General features: G+C 37.1%; 2 protein-coding genes across 3 annotated transcripts; one reads left to right on the top strand and one right to left on the bottom strand.

Annotated features, from left to right (window-relative positions):
• Nucleotides 1-586: 586 nt before the first annotated feature.
• On the top strand, nucleotides 587-4,416 carry LOC101740021 (multiple epidermal growth factor-like domains protein 6). Its single transcript, XM_038010733.2, has 4 exons — nucleotides 587-885; nucleotides 1,004-1,244; nucleotides 1,362-2,670; nucleotides 2,785-4,416. Exons 2-4 carry the CDS (start codon nucleotides 1,169-1,171, stop codon nucleotides 3,083-3,085), a joined length of 1,686 nt encoding a protein of 561 aa, XP_037866661.1. The 5' UTR covers nucleotides 587-885; nucleotides 1,004-1,168; the 3' UTR covers nucleotides 3,086-4,416.
• LOC101740155 (WD repeat and FYVE domain-containing protein 2) lies at nucleotides 3,830-17,316 on the bottom strand. Of its 2 annotated transcripts, XM_038010734.2 has the most exons (9): nucleotides 17,059-17,312; nucleotides 16,656-16,836; nucleotides 15,432-15,598; nucleotides 15,025-15,138; nucleotides 10,083-10,208; nucleotides 9,343-9,539; nucleotides 8,525-8,666; nucleotides 7,999-8,177; nucleotides 3,830-7,199 (listed from the first exon to the last, which is right to left on the bottom strand). In XM_038010734.2, the coding sequence occupies exons 1-8, from the start codon at nucleotides 17,217-17,219 to the stop codon at nucleotides 8,009-8,011; spliced, it is 1,257 nt and encodes a 418-aa protein (XP_037866662.1). In that variant the 5' UTR covers nucleotides 17,220-17,312; the 3' UTR covers nucleotides 3,830-7,199; nucleotides 7,999-8,008. The 2 variants fall into 2 exon arrangements, with proteins under 2 accessions (XP_037866662.1, XP_004930891.1); XM_004930834.5 differs by having other exon boundaries at nucleotides 3,830-8,177; nucleotides 17,059-17,316.
• Nucleotides 17,317-19,186: the final 1,870 nt, after the last annotated feature.

Genomic DNA, 19,186 nt, shown 5'->3' with positions numbered 1-19,186 from the left:
GCTCAAGGATGTTTTAGATCCCCACCCACCAAACGACTCCCCTTGCACTCTGCCACCCGATGTCCGATCTCAGTCCGGGGTCAGAACCCCGACAGAGTAAGGGCTTCTCACGGACAAGCGCTACGGGGTGGCATCCCGGAGAATAGACAATCCTAACTCTAGAATATTCAGAGTTTAACTTTAACTTAATTACATCTCAGATTAAGACTAATAAGTACTAAGTCGTTGTAAGTTTTAGTACTTTCTACGGTTGTGTCGTTTTAGAACTAAGTGATCGACCCCTGTTCTGGATATCGAACAGGGTCTCACACATAACCTGTCGTCGCTCTAGGTTGTGTATAAAAACAGTGATGGTCATTACACAAATAAAACACGGATATCTTCGAGAGGTCGAATAAACGTCATCCGACACAACTCTGGGACCGAATCCGTTTACAATCTACCAAAATTATGTGGTTGAATAAAAAAGGCATAAATTACTACAGTAAAGATGTGAAGAGCACACTCAATGTCAAATGTCGACGTATGCGATTACCTTACCTTACGTAAACATCTTGTTATTATCCACAAGTCAATACGGAGTCATTTGTAATTCGTGTGCCTACACGGATTCTCGGAGATTCCGGCTCACTACGGAGTATTTAATACGTTCTGTCACGATCGCTGTTTTACTATCTACCTACTTTTTTATTGACTTTTTCCCACGATACTTCATTGAGTTGAGTTGTAGTAAAATATTTTACAGCAGATGAACATTTACGAAGAAGCCAGTGATGTGTACATACCAATTTATTTGAACTAGCAATCAATTAACAGCATCCAATTTTGAACGGTCTTTTATTGCTAACTTCTAGAAACACGTTTCCGATCGCAGTATCTGTTAACGTTCGTATATTAATGTTGTCGTAATTTTTCGTTTGGTTCATCGAATATATTTTCTCATTGTCGTTACGCAAGAAGACAAAGTTCACGGCCGACGAGCTTCATCATTGGTCAATTTCAGTTGAGCTGTGGAATCGAACAAGGCGCGTCTAGATTCCTAGATCGGAGGCTGCATCCGGGCCAGCGCAGGGATTGAGTTACAGCGGGGGCGTGCGAATGTCAAGGAACCCCGACCGTCAGCGTCACGTTCGCGCACTGCTGCCTTCGGTGATCAGTCGCAGCCGATATGTCTGCGCGCGCGCCAGCTTATCGCCCGGCTCTTGGCGTTCTCGTTGCGCTTGCTTTTGCCACGCGACTTGTCGGTAAGTACGTCTATCGAACTACCCAAAAATACATTTTTGTTACAGAGTAAATAACACTAGAAATTAGTAAATGTTAGCTTTAACCGTAATTAAATAAAAACTATGTCTAATTTTCAGGGAGTGATGACATTAACTGCACCAGAGACGGGCTTTATGCCGACTACGATAAAGAATGCAAAGAATACGTCCGTTGTTCCGGCGGAACAATCACTGGACGATATACGTGCAAATCAGGACGCAGTTTCAGTGAAGTTGCTGGTGCGTGTGTACCACAACAACGTCGACCGTGCGTCCGCCGCGTATGTACACCTGGAGATACCCTAGCCTATGCCATGCCCGGGACGGCTTGCAAGCATTATTACCGCTGCGAAAACGGAACTGCTGTTGATCGAGCATGTCCTTCCAGTACGTGGTTCGATCTCGACCGTCAAGCCTGCGCTCGAGGAGCCGGAACCTGTTATGAACCCGTTTGTGCCGGCCTCCCCGATGGTGAATATCCTGATTCATCGCACGAATGTCGTCGACTTTTACGTTGCGTCGGAGGAGAGTTGCGCGCTGTTGTATCGTGTACCAAGGATACCTGTGCTACTGCCTGTCCATCACCACGATCAGCCGCGGTGCCGTTACCGGCCGGCGATGCCGACTTCTGCTCCGACGAAGCTTGCTCGTCTTTATGCCAAAATCAACCTAATGGTGCTTACGCTGATCGCACTGCCGGATGTCGGGAATATTTCGTTTGCGAGACTCATCGAGTTATTCGTCGCGGTGTTTGCGAGCCCGGCATGCTATTCTCGAAAGCGGGTTGTGAACCAGCTACACGAGCGATATGCCCTCCGCCTGCGCTCAGTCCGTGTTTCAACCGTCCCGACGGCATGCATCGTGATTGGCGCTCTTGTTCATCGTGGTTCGATTGCAGAAGAGAGCGGGTAATTTCGAGAGGAACCTGCGCCACGGGGCTTGTCTTTGACGGGACAGGTTGCGTTCCGGCAACACAATTTCCATGCGATGGACCCGAACGATCTCAAGAGTGCGAAGGTCTTCCAAGTGGAACTTATCAAGATTTAGATTCAAACTGTACAAAATATTTCCATTGCGAGGGAGCTTCGCGCACTGTGCTCAGTTGTGGAGTCGGTCTTGTGTTTGACGGCGCTCGATGTTCACCTGCCGAACAATACTTGTGTCCGAGTCTAGAGAGAGACTCTTGCTACGGCAAAGCCGACGGTCGGTACCGCGCGGCGGACACTGGTTGTCGCGGGTACTACTCATGCGTGGCCGGTGAGAAATCTGTTTACGCGTGCCCATCTGGTAGTGTCTTTGATGATGAAGCCTGTGTGCCTGCGCAATCCGGCATTTGTCCCAGAGAAGATTACTCCTGTGACGGTTTATCAGACGGCTACCACCCAGAGATAGAATCCGGTTGCCATAGGTGAGTCGAAGTGCAATTACAAACTAATTTAGATCAAAAGATAACCAAAACTTTTTTTTCTACAAAAATTCACGAACCTTTTGAACAAAATTAATATATTTACAAACATTCCAGATATTTCTACTGCGAGGGCGGAGACCGACTAGCCACGCTGTCTTGCTTAGGAGGCAAAATATTCGACGGGCACGCGTGTGTGGAGACTCCGCACCACGAGTGCGGCGCGTTACCATCTAATTCAATCGAGCGCGGCGGTCCAGAATGTGAACGAGACGGATTCTTCGTGCAGGAGGGCACCGGCTGCAAACGTTACTACTTCTGTGTCAGCGGCAACAGAACGTACCTGACGTGTCCCGAACACAAAGTCTTCAACGGGCAGGTGTGCGTACCCAGTTCGCAGTACTCGTGTCCAGGGTGAGGGGATGCTGCGACTCGCAGGCACCGCCCGGATCCCTTGCGACCCGACATAACCCCACCGGGAGACACGCGACACCCCACCGGGAGATGCGACCCCCGCCGGAACATACAGTTTACGTATGCGATACCGATCCATTGACGTCTCCGCCTTTAGTGTAAGATAAACTGATTAAAGCACGGAGAGTTTCTGTACTTTAAGTGAAATAGGACAGTAAATGTGAGTGTCATGTAAAAGCACTTTATACGCTTACCGCCTTTCGGTTTACCTGCTCAACAGAATTAATATCGTTTTTCATAACATACATTAAATGCGTAGATGATACAACGAGCTCACGGCTTATTTAATGTCAAGTGGTCAGCTGTGTGCTTACTGCGAGTTTTTTAACGTTTTCGATAACGTAAAAATTAACTCATATTTGTATGGAGTTCGAACGTTTGTCTGCGTTTGCCGCTAGGGGCGCTGTTCCAACTGCATACAAACTTGAGTGAACTTTTACGCTATCGAGAACGTTAACAAAACTCGCTCTAAGCACACTTAACCTATAAGTATAACGTGGATGCCACCAACAAGTTAAGAAATGAAATCTAAGCCTCAATTTTATACTAGGACGGCTCGGCTTCTCACCTTTTTTGTTTCTGTTAAAACTAGGCAAAAATATTTTGTAATTTATATAACGTATCAAGAAACTCTCCTTGTGTAAATCAGGCTCAATCCATCTGATCCCCTCAAAATGATACACGGACAGTTCTTACTCTCTTTTTATTTGCATAATACTTTAAGCAGACCTAAAACGTAAACATGAATAATACATTTATAATGTTTAAGTAATCACCCGGCAGGGACCATATCGTACAGTATTATAATATATTAAACGCCAAGTTAAGCTCCGAGATTATACAAATAAGATTTATTTTAAGGAAAAATAATTTATTTTAATTTTAATATAAATTATAACATTAGTTGCTATTTATACCAGCTTTAAACGCATTCGGTTATACAATAAACTTTTTTAGATTAAAATTAAAATATATGACATTATCGTATTATAATTAAGCAAAACGACTAAGAAATTAACTTTAGAAACAAGGTTATTGATTCGTCTTTTACATGAGAACATTCGGGATTCGAATCAAAATAAAATTACTAATAACAAAGACGCAATTTAAAAATTTAAACAACCCTGTTCCTTTATTAAGAAAAATCTTGCAAAATCATTTTGTAAGTGCTTAAACACGTACTAATATTTTGGAAAATGTTTTTAAGCGAAAATTAATTATATACGTAAACACTAAATATTATTATATAGTTTGAATAAATATGAATTCCATACATTACAGTTATTTATTTAAGAGGCCTACATTTTATACAATATTTTATACATAATTTTATACAATATGATGTTAAAACAATAGTTACATTTCGATTCACTCTTCTTCATACCCGTTTGAAATATGGAAAATGGAAAAATTCAAGTTTCAAGCGTTTTCTTCAATTATATCCAATCTACAAATACATTTTATAGGCTAAACAGATTATATAATTTTTGTAGAATAACAAAAATAACTTCACATTATATGATACATAAATGTGTACAATGTTGACATAAAATTGGAAAGCCGACAAATTAATATATTCTCGATTTCTCATTTTTAAATCAAGAATAATATTGAATACACATAATACATATATTTTTTTCTAGTTATTAACAATACTATAACAATTCTATTTACAATAAACATTTGGTCCACGCCATTTTAATGTCGTTTAAAGGTTTTTTTTTTATCACGTTTAATAAAATATAATGAATCGAATGCATTTATTTATTTTATATGGATGGTGAGACAGGCGCGACCGAAATCGTAACAAGGAAACATTAACAAAACTAAATTTCAAAATTATTACATTAATTTCAATACATATTGACATATTGATGATATTGATGAATGAAATTTTCAATTGATATTATTTTCAATAATAATATAATAAAATATAATACAAAAATACTTTCTTATTTAATTAACAAGACAAGGAATAGTCGCATACATTAAGCACCTCTCTCTATCTTCATCATAATCAATAAGCAGTATGCTCGTTATGAAATTGTAGGACCACAAACTTGTATTGTTAGCCTTCAATTAAATTTTTACTTGAAGCCCGGCAATCGGGGAGCATAAACCTAAACTAAATAAAATATAATAACCCAGCCTGGGGTTCAGTATACTTGAACTTCCTAAAACCATATCTATTTGTTTATCTTAAGCAAATTAATATTTAAAGTAGATATAATTAAAATAGATATAGTTAAAGTAGATATATATATACAAATTTGAGGCATTAAAAGGTGAAAATAGACAAATGAGAATGAGACAAAACGCTTTTATACTCACTTGTACGACTGGTTAATTAAAATCAATAAAAATTCTGAATGACTGATGAGGTATATTTTTGATCCTAAGCTTATTGTCCGATAAGTTTTAAGTAAGAGTAAGTTGCATAATTGATATATCTAAACATTAAAAGTATTACATATTACAAAGGAAAAGGAAAAAAAAACTTTCAAACTTAACTAAGTATTATATTTAAGTGAACATTTAAAACAAATCTTTAGACTATACGAATAAAATAATGACTCGTATTAATGGCTCGAATGTTCCAGTGAGATTTTTATTTTATTTTTATTTACATAAAATATATTATCTGTGCGGTTGGCAATCCATAGATCTTGTAGTCTAGTAATTTCTCGATTTAATATATTCCGTATGAATCAAGTTCTCGTTTTAAATACTGCTTCTGTGTGTAATAAATGACACAATTCGAAGGATAGTCTCCAAATATGATTGAAGCTTCAAAAAAAAAGATGAACTTCCAACTGATAGAAGTATTATTGTTTGATGTGTAAAAGGTTATCTGTCAAAAATTATATCCTTCAAAATAATGGCGCCTTATTCTTCTGATCTCTAAACGGATTATATTTAAAAATCAAGATCGACTATTTTATCTCTAATACAATACAACTTTTGAAGCCACCTGTTCAAACGATAAATAAATTTACATTGATAAATAATTTATTGTACGATGACACTAAAATCGAATGTGAAATTTTTAACTGAGACATAATAATAAAAAATACATATAAAACCAGTTTTTACTGGTGGTAGGACCTCTGGTCAGTCCACACGGGTAGGTACCACCACTCTGCCTATTTCTGCCGTGAAGCAGTAATGCGTTTCGTCTGAAGGGTAGGGCAGCCGCTGTAACTATAGTGAGATCTTAGAACTTATATCTCAAGGTGGGTGGCGCATTTACGTTGTAGATGTCTATGGGCTCGAGTAACCACTTAACACCAGGTGAGCTGTGAGCTCGTCCAACCATCTAAGCAAAGAAAAAAAAACAGTCCAAATGAATAGCTAGTGAGAGATATTTTTATTGACTTTTTAATTTAATTTATCTTAAATTGCTTTTAAAATCAACGAAATCGTATACCTTTTGATTACAGTACGAAATGAATAGTCACTCCAGTACTTAACAGGGCACATTTTTATCATAAATAAAAACAATTCCTTATTACAATTCCCACTATCGCTTACAAAATCAAAATAGGGATATATTAATACTGATGATAAAGAAAAATGCCAATAGTGCCCGTATTACTTTTAAATTAAATAAAAAATAGTATTTTCTTAGTCAGCAACACTAACAAATATTTTACCTCCGAGGTAATAGTAAACGCGAGATGACACCGTACCTACAATATATGTATGTATACACAGACACAGCGTTAGTGTGCTTCAACAGGGCCACAATAAGACAATTATTATTTTTGTATGGAAACTATCGACATACAAGTCTATTTGTTATAGACAAATTGATTAAATTTTATCAATTAGTGGTTTCTGAAAATTTACTAAATCCTTCATTAAAAATGAAATATAGGATAAGCAATTTGTTACTGCCATCTACAGGAGCAATGAGAAGTTAATCGAAGCGAAGCCATCTAGTGGTCGACGCCCGTAAACATTTTTGTTGAGTTGAGTTGAGTTGCTTGAGTTGCTTTTTGCGTATTATCTATGTGCTTCAAGACTCAGTCTGCTGCGGACGTGCTGCCAACCGCACGCTAAACACACGGAAAATACTTTAAAGCAGACGCTTTTTTGAATCTTCTAGAAACTTCGATTAAAATTTTCTAAATATAAAATCATCAATTGGAATAACACAAGATCCAGATATAGGGCGTTTTTTTTCTTTCTCTGAAAATTAAAGTCAGTCTTGTATCAAACCAGAAGAACATTCGTTTGAACCAATAACAAGAAAATATAATATTTTAACAATTAAATAATAATTTCTTTCACCTAATACAGCGTTTTTAAACGGAATCAGTAAGTTGCAATTTTTAATCTTAATGCCTTGACGCAAGGTTCAGGTTTTACTGTACACACATTTTTTCATGTGATCGAAACGAAGAGGATTTTTGATTTCGTCAAACAAAGCATGTCTTAATTGTGTAACCAAAAATTTTTAACATGTATTCTGTCGCGAAAACCTTGCCTTTTTTTTTCGTTTTTGGTAAATGTGTCTTTATATCCGACACCGATAGACGCGTGTTCGCTTTTCAACGCTTAAAATTAACAGCGCAATGAGCATTGTGTGCCTCTCGCACTGAGAGCACGTCGCGTGGTACAGAGTTGACAAGCCACGCGGACTGGCTCCGACTCGGGTTTGCCTTTATTGATGGTAAATTTAATGACAAGCGTAAATACTCTGTAGGCCGAAACAGCTTACAAGCGACAAACTCTATAACGCCATTTATTGACAAAAACGAGAACAAAATAAATTTTTGTATACAGCGCCATCTATTGGCCAGGGATGCTAAGTAAATCTTCAGTAAAACTTGATCCTACACATTAAGAATGTACCAGTGTGGGGTTACTGCTCGCTGGTCCCAGGTTTGGGCGCCGGGGCCAGCAGCACGCCGACGTCCCACACCTTGATGACGCGGTCCTTGCCCGCGGTGCACATGCGGCCGGTGGCTTCGTCGACGTACAGGGATGCCACCGCGTGCTTCATGTCGTGGAATGTCGCTAGAGACTCCCTCCTTTTTACAAATTAAAACAATACATATATTTAGGGTGACAAGATATGATTTTACTAAAGTATATTTGCAGACAGACATGAACTCGAAGCCTTAATAGCTTTAGTGGGTAATCAACTCATCATACTAAATAGATATTGTTCTTCGAGAGAGCCGTTTTCGAAGACAGAATAATGTTCGCGTATAGTCGTTTTTTACAATCAAAAACTGATGATGCATGTGGTCAATGACCCACGACAATGTTTTTACAACGCGTATTCTTATTTTCATTTATATTGAGGTAGTTTTATTTGTGTTCCATTGCACTATACTTACGTAATGACATACATATAAATGTTTTATTTACTTACGGTTCGTGACGTAGAGTTTCGTAGCACACCGTACAGACTCGTTGGGGAAATTCGAAACCCATGACGGGGAGTGGCAGCCTGTGCGGTGAGCAAGTAGCGCACACCGCCGCGCCACACCAGCGGCAGTGGTGCTGTCGGAGACCTTAAGCCGCGAGAACAACATTCTTTGGTTACCAAATGATATTATCATTTATCTTCCTAACAATCTTGATCGCCAGAATTAAAGCTATCACAAATACGAAGCTAGGCTTGAGCACACATCAAAACACAGCGTTCATATTTCTAATCATGTAACTCGCATAACAGACATGCAACATATAAACAAGATTGTTATACCGGCAAGAGTAGCGCCATCTATCGCCGAATATCCGAACGAATATCGAAGGTACTAGTAAAAATAGAGAAGTACAACGCCATCTATTGTTTGGATAGCAGAAACACACATCGAGGCTACTTGACTTGCCCAAAATGTACTCGATAAATCTAAGGATATCATATCGACAATAAAAGCGTTGCAGAGATGGCACGCAGTTAGTTAGTAATCGGAACTACTGGAAGCGAAACAGCGAACGGACCACCTGAAGCGAAGCGGAAGAAATGAATTAAGAATTTTAAAGTGTTCTTTGAGTGTTCTAAGTGTTAATACAGCTTTATATTGTACGTTGGTAGAATATTTAATTATCCCGAACCCCAGCGCGTAACAATATTATTTACTTATCCGGTTATGAACAGGTGGGATTTAACTCGATCGAATCGACTACAGGAGGCCTCGTTTAGCTTGTCTTTTCAAGATTTTAACACTTGAACGGTACACTTACCTAATTGTTTTTTCTCCATCATTGCCCTGACGTTCCATATAAACGGCGCCCTGCAGATCTGGCAGAGGTCGGACTCCTTCCACGCGGGGGTCTCTCTCCTCTTGACGCCCATCTCCCACACGCCCAGAGCGCCGTCTTCGGCGGCCGACATCAATCGCTCACAGCTGCCGACGTACCAGAGGCCCGTTACCTTGTTACTGGGAAATATACAAAATGGATAAATACATAAATCATATGCGAAAAAGCTATCTTTATTATATTCGTTTTAATATAATGTTACGATCTTGGGGCTTAGAACTCTCACCGAAATAATAACTAAAACTAATGTATTTATTACAACACTTAAATTATATTACACTATCGCAATCCACTATTTCTTCGTTTTCTTGAGGTGACCCGCTTCTTTTCGAATAGAATTGTTTCTGGTCGCCAATGCAGCGCTATTACAGTGATATCGACTATGTCTATTGTTTTCTAGAACATTCTCGGTACAATTATAATATTCGAGAATGTCCTAGACTCCTTTTTTTATATCAAGAACACTTTCGAGACTATTAGAACATTCACGATCCAACTGGAGGACTACAGATGGCGTTACTTGTACCAACATAACACTTCTCGAACATTCAAGAAATTTGTTAGGTGTTTCTGCTATTTGACGACAGGTGACGTTAATCCCACCGGCATCACAATATCAATTAGCAAAATAAGCTAGCAAAAGATGAGGGAGAAGTATTTACCTGTGACCTTGGAGTTCATAGGCAGTTCCTTTCTGACCACCGATATCCCAAACAATGATAGTCTGGTCGAAGGAGCCACTAAACAAGAGCTGAGGTAACGGCGCCCAATTCAACACTCGGACAGAACTGCAAATATTATTACAAAATTAAGTTAAGTTTTCCATATGTCAAATATTGATGTGGGTCCTCGGCGTTCATTGAGGTAACAACATGGGTTGATTCAATGGTATATTGACAAGGATAATTGAAGCCGTCAGCGCAAAAGTGGCCAAAGCTTACCATAGTTAGTATGGAGATAATGAGGTTCAAATTTACCTTTACAATACTTCGTAGGCAAAAAAATACGCGCTGAAATAATGTTTACAAAGTCATCTATTATCTATGGATGAAACTAGGGATAGGCCGATTTTGAATCAAAATTTATTATGTTTGAAATAAATTGCAATACATAAATACGAATATGAATTGTGGGTTAGGAGGCGACTTTTGCGTTGACGGCCATAATTAATATCGACAAAATTTATAAATATGTGTACTAATGCGTCTACGTGAGTCCTACATATAGATAGTTTCATCGTCAATATTTCTGACGCGATTCTTCAAAATATCAATGTATTCTAATCGACAGAATACTGATGCTATTAGGTGTTTTTTTTCCTTTGTAGGGAAGCACTGGTGAGTTTAGTCAATACAAACATATACTAAACATAATAAAAGCAAAACACATGGGTGCTTAGTTGAAGAAGGAAACAGGAACATGATTCTTATCAATATAGACTTATCACATGAGTTATAACTATGTTGCCTATTCTCCCTATTAGAGGAGGGTGGGGAGTCGGCTATGCTCATCGGTAAAATTTGTTTGTGTCTAGTACTTTGTACGTAGCTACGCACTTATTAAATACCAGCTTCACGTCGGAAGCTTGCGTGGGCTACACTTTATATACCGTGGCAGGAGAAGCGTACTCCGCAATGGGAACAATGTAGCAAAAAAGGGGTAGAATATAAATTCTTTCCGAGATTTCATAGGGCTACAATTTGCGTATTGCGTTAAAATCGTTCTGCTTTAGAACGTGTCGTGGGATGCAACCTCTTTAACAGGACATAAGACCTATAACGACTAGACACAGACTAAGGCAAAAACTTGACAAGAAATCAAAAACGGCCGTCTGGTGTAGTGGTAAGTGACATGGTCACTACACAAGGGGGTCGCGGGTTCGAATCCCGCCAAGGGAAGATATTTGTATGATAAATATAAATGTCTTTTCCAGGGTTATGGATGTATATTAAATATATGTATGTGTATAATAAAAATCTTACATTTATATCCGTTATCTGGTACCTGTAACACAAGTTCTTTACGAACTTATCACGGGACCAGTTAACGTGGCGTGATTGTTAGTAAATATTTATTTATCTAAAAAATAAAAAAAAATGAAACGAGGGCGGACGTGAATAGCAGTACTTTTTTTGACTTCCTTAAAGATGAACACGAACCAGACGACAAGGAACGAATTGACCGTTCTCGTATGTACATAAAATAGACGACAAAAGAACTAACCGACCGTTCCAGACGTGAAAACGTACAAAGTCACTTTCGTGTTGATAATATGAAATAGTCGTTTAGACAACGACATGACAAACTTCATAATATTAATACGTACCCCAAGGGAATACGCAATAATTTAATTAGTATTAAAATATGTAGATACTATAGTATACGTGGATGTTAAAATTATTCATTACGTAATAAATAATTCACGGACTAGCTGAGGTGGACAAGGTTGTAAACTTTGGAAATTTATTTGATGGACTATTTGAAGAGAAATATTCGAAGTTTTTATTAATATTTACGTACATGGAGGTACATGTATAATTTAAGGTGGAAGTCACGATGAGGCTCAATAATATTGGTGGTAGAACCTCTTGTGAGTCCGCACGGGTAGGTACCACCACCCCGCCTATTTCTGCCGTGAAGCAGTTTGAAGGGTGGGGCAGCCGTTGTAACTATACTGAGAACTTAGAACTTATATCTCAAGGTGGGTGGCACATTTACGTTATAGATGTCTATGGGCTCCAGTGACCACTTAATACCAGGTGGGCTGTGAGCTCGTCCACTCATCTAAGCAATAAAAAAAATAAAAAAAAGGCACAAAGGAGGAATAAAAGGAGGAGGAAGACCGTCTAAAGAAGCCCATAAACTGATTGAAAACAGCTACCCTACCTTTCAAACCGACAATCACGATTCGTAATAATAATAAATAAATAAATGGGAACAAATCACGCACGGTCATACGGCCGCAAATTAGGATTCCTAGTGTTATTGATAACAGAGATTGATATAATAGATAATAAAACCATGACAACCCACCCATCCAGAAAAGAGTAAAAAAACAGTTCATCAGACGAATTCTTTCCCGATGTGGGCATCGAACCCTCGGCGCCACAGTAATAGGCGGTAATTACTGCACCACCGAGTCAGTCTAAATTATTTTAGTACCATTAGTTCGTGGAAATAACCAGAATTACGATACGAAATATTGATGAACGTCATTAGACGTCAAATTAAAATGAACTCTTTCATTTAATTACGGTATGTGTCACGTACCTCAAACAAAGAACGACTATACAATAGTCTCTACAAGTATGTATTTAGTCTAATGTTTTATGATAATAAAAATAATTCCTTTTTAATACGCTTTTATTAGCTTCAGACGTATGTATGTATGTTTGTAACAAAATCTTTGAACATGATTTTGACCCCCTTCAAAACGTCGGATTAACTCGAAATTTAGTATACTTATTAAGGACCGATGACGATTCAAAATTAAAAAAATATATATGAAAAAATTGAAATTCAACTAAGAAATCAAAAATTAATAATAGTTTAAAAAAACTAACAAAATACGCTTTTATAGAAAATCCAACTAAAAAACAGAAAATAAATTTGAATTAAAAATAGTGTAAGAAAAAATTATTTTATTGTAAAAAAGCGTGGGGTGCATGGTATAAGTAGTTATTCATAAGATATTTCTTGGATTTTCTTTAAAAGCGTATTTTGTTAGTTTTTTTAAACTATTATTTATTCTATTATGGTCCAGCTCATATTAATTAGGGGCCATCTTTACTTTTCCATCAATATACATACTAAAGTCAGCGTCTGTATGAAAACACACAATGTTTTCTTTTATCAAAATGGTAATATTTAATTTGTTGATTTTCACTAGGCCGTACATGTCTCGTTGAGACCTTGATATAAATTTAAAGGTCTCTCGAGAAAAGACAGCTACGAAAACAATTATGAAAAAATAAAATAAACACATCTGTTTCATGAATTTGAACAGATAAGGTCGTTTAATTAGCGTTATATCGTTGTTTATTTCTGGTATAGGTACCTGGCCTAGTGGACTGGGGACTCAGATATTTTTTGGGGAGGCAGATATTGGGCAAAATGTATCGCGGTTATTTGGAGGCCATATTAGCTTCTAAAATAATGGAAGCCAAGAGGGCGAAATGGTACTTCACGCCTGGTCAGAAACTTACGTTAGGCAAAGTAGATAGGATCAGCCTGCTGTACATTTACTGTGTTTGGGTGGATTCCCTTAAATACCTGATACTATTATGTGACTGCATAAAGACGAGAACCGTCGGGATTGTCAATAATCCAACCGCATGGAACTTCTGGATCTACAAAGTCTGGTATTCTATGTTCTGTACCGTATGTTCTGAGGATGATTTGGGCTGACACCGCCAATTTACTAAAGCATTGCTACTGCCGAAGCATAGTTCTATCCATCTGACTTTTCTAGCATCGCCAAGAGTAGCAACACCACATCTGTTCCCATGAGTGCCGTAAAAGACGACTGAAAGCATGTAATGGTTGTAATATATTTTGTGGGCTTCGGAAAGTCGTCGTGGCCTAATGTACATCAAGCAATACAACACGCATGCAACGGTGTTCCAATCCCGCAGGCGGGTACCAATTTTTCTAATGAAATACGTACTTAAGAAATGTTCACGATTGACTACGACGGTAAAGGAATAACATCGTGTAATAAAAATAAGCGGGCAGTGGCTCGATTTTAACGCAGAGTAACTCTCGGCATGGTTGATGTCCATGAACAACTATGACCACTATGCTAGTCTAGTTGTTAGTCTAGTTACGAAGTTCATAAGAAGTTAGTATAACAAATAATAAATACACCATAATATGGGTACTTTTTTGTGTAGAGAAAATAGCAAAATCGTACATTATTTATCACTTTGTGTACAAAAATGATATCTTTTCAATGTCTTATCTTATTGTTTAAAGTATATTGTTACACACAGGTTACAAGGCTATGACAAATGCAATATCAACACTAATAGGAATTTAACTACACTAATTAAGGTGGATCACAACATTCACATTACAGCTATGGAATTTATATTACAGGTACATTCTATGGAAGTTATATTACAGGTGAACTGATGAACCGATGAAACAAAACGTTTTGTTTTTTGCAAACCGTACCATTTATTAAATACAATTGTGTCTAGTATATAAGGCGCTTTTTTTTCCTACCTAAGCTAAAGATAGCTTTGAGAGGCTATGTCAACGTAACCTAACAAGCAGGTGAGCTCACGGGGATCAAACCTGATGACGTTACTAATACTAACGCGACCCATTGAAAAAATCCGGCGAGAAACGCAGTGGATTGTGTCTGTGGGTTAACACGCCGACCCCTTCATCGCAAGCGACGGTTTCGACGAGGACAATGAACGATGCTTAAGGCATCTTAAAGCACCGTTAATGGATCGGGAGGATCCGAAATGACGTGTTTAGGGTAACGTCGACTGTTTACCATTTGGTCCGCAGGATCGGGAAAATCTGGCGGGTAAACACTACATGAACCGAATTTAGACAAAACTCATTGCTTAGGAATTAATAGTTTATTCTCACCCGGTATGTCCTTTGAGTGTCGTAACTAATGCCGCTCCGTTGTTATCGAGTTTGAGCATGGTTATCTGTCCGCTGTAGTCGCCTACAAATGCGTATTTCGACTGGGAATCAAATCTAATAATTGGATTATTCAGGAAATTATGTTGTTATTACTTCCGGTGAGTGGCATCATTCATATGATGTGTATGGATTCGGATTACCAGTGTTTTATCTGCTAAATTTATTTTTACACACAAAACGTTAAAATATCATCCTTTTCACTGCAGACAATGATTTATATAAGCATTATTACATCACAAAACTATGAAACATTAATTGAAGCCTATAAAAAGAATTTTTTGAAATTATCTTCTACTAAAATACTTTCCGTGTTAAGTAATTAAGATTATTCTAGTATAAAAGGATACTGCAAAGCTGTGCACCACGCTTCAAATGAATAACCCCCGATTCTTCTGCCTGTTTCACTGCAGTGATATACAAAAAATTTATCCCTGCTCACCGACAATACCCATTCACAGCTGAGGGAGAACGTTACGGCTGTGACTCGTGCTGTGTGTGCCAGATATTCTCTTGTCTAATAAACAAACATTTGGTCAGTTGTATATTATCATTATTTACATAAGTTGGACATTATATAATTTAAGCACTCTTCTGTAATACTCTCATACCCATAGAAAGCAGACAAACATGTCACACCTGATGGTAAGTGATCATCAGCAATGCCAAGGTGCTGCGTACCATAGTGCTTATAGAAAAATCACATATAGGAAAACCATCAGCAGATTTGACGAGTCTACCTGCCTTTCTTGTTGAAAGTACTTCTGTGTTTTGGTTTCTGAGGTAGGCAAGAGCTATTAATGTAGCTTACTGGTGTTTTTTTCGTAATTATATCCCAATGTTGTTCATTGTTCTCACATTGCCATATCTATGGGCTATGATAACAAATGTTAACAGGGGAACTTTGAGTTTGTTTGTCCTTTCTATCTAAACAAGAAAAAGCTAAAATAAAGACAATGAAAGTTCAAATAAAAATTGCAATACATATAATGTCCATGTTCTACATATCATTCATAGATATCAACAATGTCAAACCCAAAGTCAAGTTAAGTCAGACTTGTCTGACATGTTATTGTACTAAGAAAACACTTAAATTCAAAAACAAATTTCACAATGAAAGAATAACCGTGCATAGTAAAATTCAAACCCACAAATTGATAGACTTGAATAATTATAATTTTAAGGTGTAATGTGAGCTCAGACAGCTTACAACGTAGCCTTTTTTGTGCTATTACATTGAAGGATGAGACTGTCATTCCACAAATAAAACTTTAATATCTAATTCATATCTCAATGTAGTTATTGGAATTCATGTTGTATTTACATTCAAATACAAGATCCAATAGCCAATTATTAACAGAATAGTAATGACCTCACCTATAGTAATCAAAAAAGGAATTAGTAGCAGGATTACATTAGAATATAAAATAATTATTTAAAATAAACCACAGTAATAAACTAATATATAACCATAATGATAACATATTCTGATAAATACTACTGGCTATCTTAAGTATAGAGTTGTTTTTAGTGTTAGTAATCTTATTACTGTTTAGAGAGAAAAAGTCACTTACTGGATTTATTCTATTACAATCTGTAGCTAGTGTGAATTCTGAAACGGTCCCATTCTCTTGTCCAATAAATAGCTGCCTAGTTTCTGGCGTGTAGAACATTGATGTGCAGCCTGATGGCATGTACTGGCAAATGCTCGGCCAGTATTGACCCGAATCACGTTTCAGCCAAACTCTTACTGTCCTAATGTTAACAAGACATTTTTCAATATTTGCAGTGTTTACTACTAACTCTACATATTTATATCCAAACATATTGTAATTTAAGTTAAGGTTTACAAGCTTAACTATTCGGCATAACAACCATATTCCTTTTCAACACCTAATAAATTAACTACGATCGCAATAATTTTGTTTTTTGAGAATCGTTATCAAACAATAAGTAACAAGGAGTCAGATCTCTTACTTATCATCGCAAACGCTAATTACTCCATCCTCGCCAGGTATCACCACAGCGGCGTTCACATCGTCAGTACAACCCTCTAGCTTGCTTAAAAGTGCCGGTTTTTTCGTGGTTGAAAATCTATCATTGGGTGTCCTCGGGGCAGGTTTAATTTCTGCAGCCATTTTTTAAGAACTTTTAGTGAAATTGTACAAACAATCCCGAAAAATTCAAGACAAACTTCTGATCAGCAAAAAAACGGAAACGTCATAATAAATTTGACAACTGGAATTCTATTTTTTAATTTTCTCCATTTTGACGGCAAAAGAGTTATATGATAAGCTATACTCAAATATATTAAGTGTATAATCTATGAGCTATACTGTTAAATTTGGTATTTTAATGTTGATGGCTAAAAATTTAAATTAAGTGAAATTAAAAAAATGAAGCGTTATAAAAAGCTATTTGTACGCAACTTGCATTTATCACACAAATAGTCTCTCAGATTTAGGGGAAAATGTTCACCTTAGTGAACTCATTCACCAAGTCTTGTTTCGTTCAGTAAATCTATTTAGTGATCTGATAAAGATCTTTATAAGTAAATGTATATTTAAAAGGATAAAGGTTTCTCAAACTTAACTCATTCGGGTTGTATTTATGAAAATGAGTAAGTATCGGGAAATGTAACCAATTGCTTTGATCATATAACATCATTTTGTTCACTTGGAGTAGTCGAGCAGCATAAGTAAATATTTTCCATTGATGTATGATATATACCATTTCAGTTTTGCAGGACATTAAGCATTATGCGTGATTCTTTTGCATGTCAATTGGGCGAACCAAAGAATCTGCAACATTATGTCACTTCGTGTCACCCTGCCACGGCCGGTGACCTTCTTTGACATTGGCATAGAATCAGACTTGGCGTAATATTTTATGACGTAGGAAAAGAAAAATGATACCAGCCCTGTTGTAAGTCCGAGAAAAACACAAGATAGGAATCTAGTAAATTTGTTTTATGGCTTTGATCTCAAAATTAAATAGTGTACTCTCCAGTTTTTGCAAGTGACAGACGTAACAAAACAATTTTTACAGGCTAATAATAATCAGGAGCTTGTCACATTATTTGCATTAGCAATTGCGGTTAATTAGAAATATCTTTTTACGCATATTAAGTGGGCTGGAATTAAATTAACAATAAGTAGGATCTCTATGGTGGTTGGGCTATTTTTTTTAAAATGGGGGTTTAACTGCTGCTATTCAGCGAGCTTAAATGAGTGGTCATAAAATTCTGGACGCATATTGACAAACTCCAATCTTATGTGTCCAGTTATACTGTCTCAACGCCATGCAATGAGCGCCATAAAAGTGCATCGTGGTAAACTTTACACACAGTTCCTTAAAAAGCAAAGTATTCGGGGCTTGGAATAGATAAACCTTTTACCGAAGTACAAATTAAAAACTCTATTCAACACTTAGAACCCTTAATAAGGTTATTACACTTGGCTGAATTCAGACGACTGAATTCAGTCAAGTGTAATAGCATTAAGTAAGTTAGTCTACTGAATACATGGTTTCTGACTGACTGAATCATTTAGAAGCCTAATTAGAAACGCATTTAGGAAGGTGTAATCGCATTTAGTTACTGAATGGCTTCAGCCGGCCCATAGCTCTCCGTGCGTGAGGACGTTTTAGTTTGTTTTTTTGGCTTTCGAATAAAAAGTATTAATTTCGGTCGCCTTTATTTAACTTGTCAGACATTTATAAATAGCCCGACATGTTTCAGGGATAGTTTTTGTCATCAGGGGTTGGGATATTGAAGAACTAAATTTTAAATCTTGATACGAATTTCCTGTTGCAAGAAATCTTAATGTTACAACCAATCTTTCTTTTGGACTTTTATTATCGTAGAATTAGATATGTAATAGTTATATAATAGATATATAATAGACTATCGTAGGATAGTATCCTGCTTTTGAATAAACGGTGTCACGAGGTTTAATATTAGGTCAAACGAGATCGAATCCATTTATAGATAATTTCTGAAGTCTGCTGGTTCTAAATCACTCATAATGTTCATATTTGCTAACATTCCGCACGGCAATAAATATTTCTTCACCGATATTCTTGTTTTTATTTTATTTTATTTTGA

The sequence above is a fragment of the Bombyx mori genome, chromosome 4 (genome assembly GCF_030269925.1).
Source record: "Bombyx mori chromosome 4, ASM3026992v2".
In the NCBI taxonomy this organism is placed as follows: domain Eukaryota; kingdom Metazoa; phylum Arthropoda; class Insecta; order Lepidoptera; family Bombycidae; genus Bombyx; species Bombyx mori.
The sequence above is the reverse complement of the archived record's forward strand: the minus strand, read 5'-3'. Positions and strand labels throughout refer to the sequence as shown.

Coding starts and splice junctions, on each gene's coding strand:
- LOC101740021 (XM_038010733.2), top strand. CDS start 1,169: ATGTCTGCGCGCGCGCCAGCTTATCGCCCGGCTCTTGGCGTTCTCGTT. Junction 1,245..1,361: donor TTTTGCCACGCGACTTGTCG/GTAAGTACGTCT, acceptor TCTAATTTTCAG/GGAGTGATGACATTAACTGC. Junction 2,671..2,784: donor ATAGAATCCGGTTGCCATAG/GTGAGTCGAAGT, acceptor CAAACATTCCAG/ATATTTCTACTGCGAGGGCG.
- LOC101740155 (XM_004930834.5), bottom strand. CDS start 17,219: ATGGCTGCAGAAATTAAACCTGCCCCGAGGACACCCAATGATAGATTT. Junction 9,540..10,082: donor TATGAACTCCAAGGTCACAG/GTAAATACTTCT, acceptor TATATTTCCCAG/TAACAAGGTAACGGGCCTCT. Junction 8,178..8,524: donor GAAACTCTACGTCACGAACC/GTAAGTAAATAA, acceptor ATTTGTAAAAAG/GAGGGAGTCTCTAGCGACAT.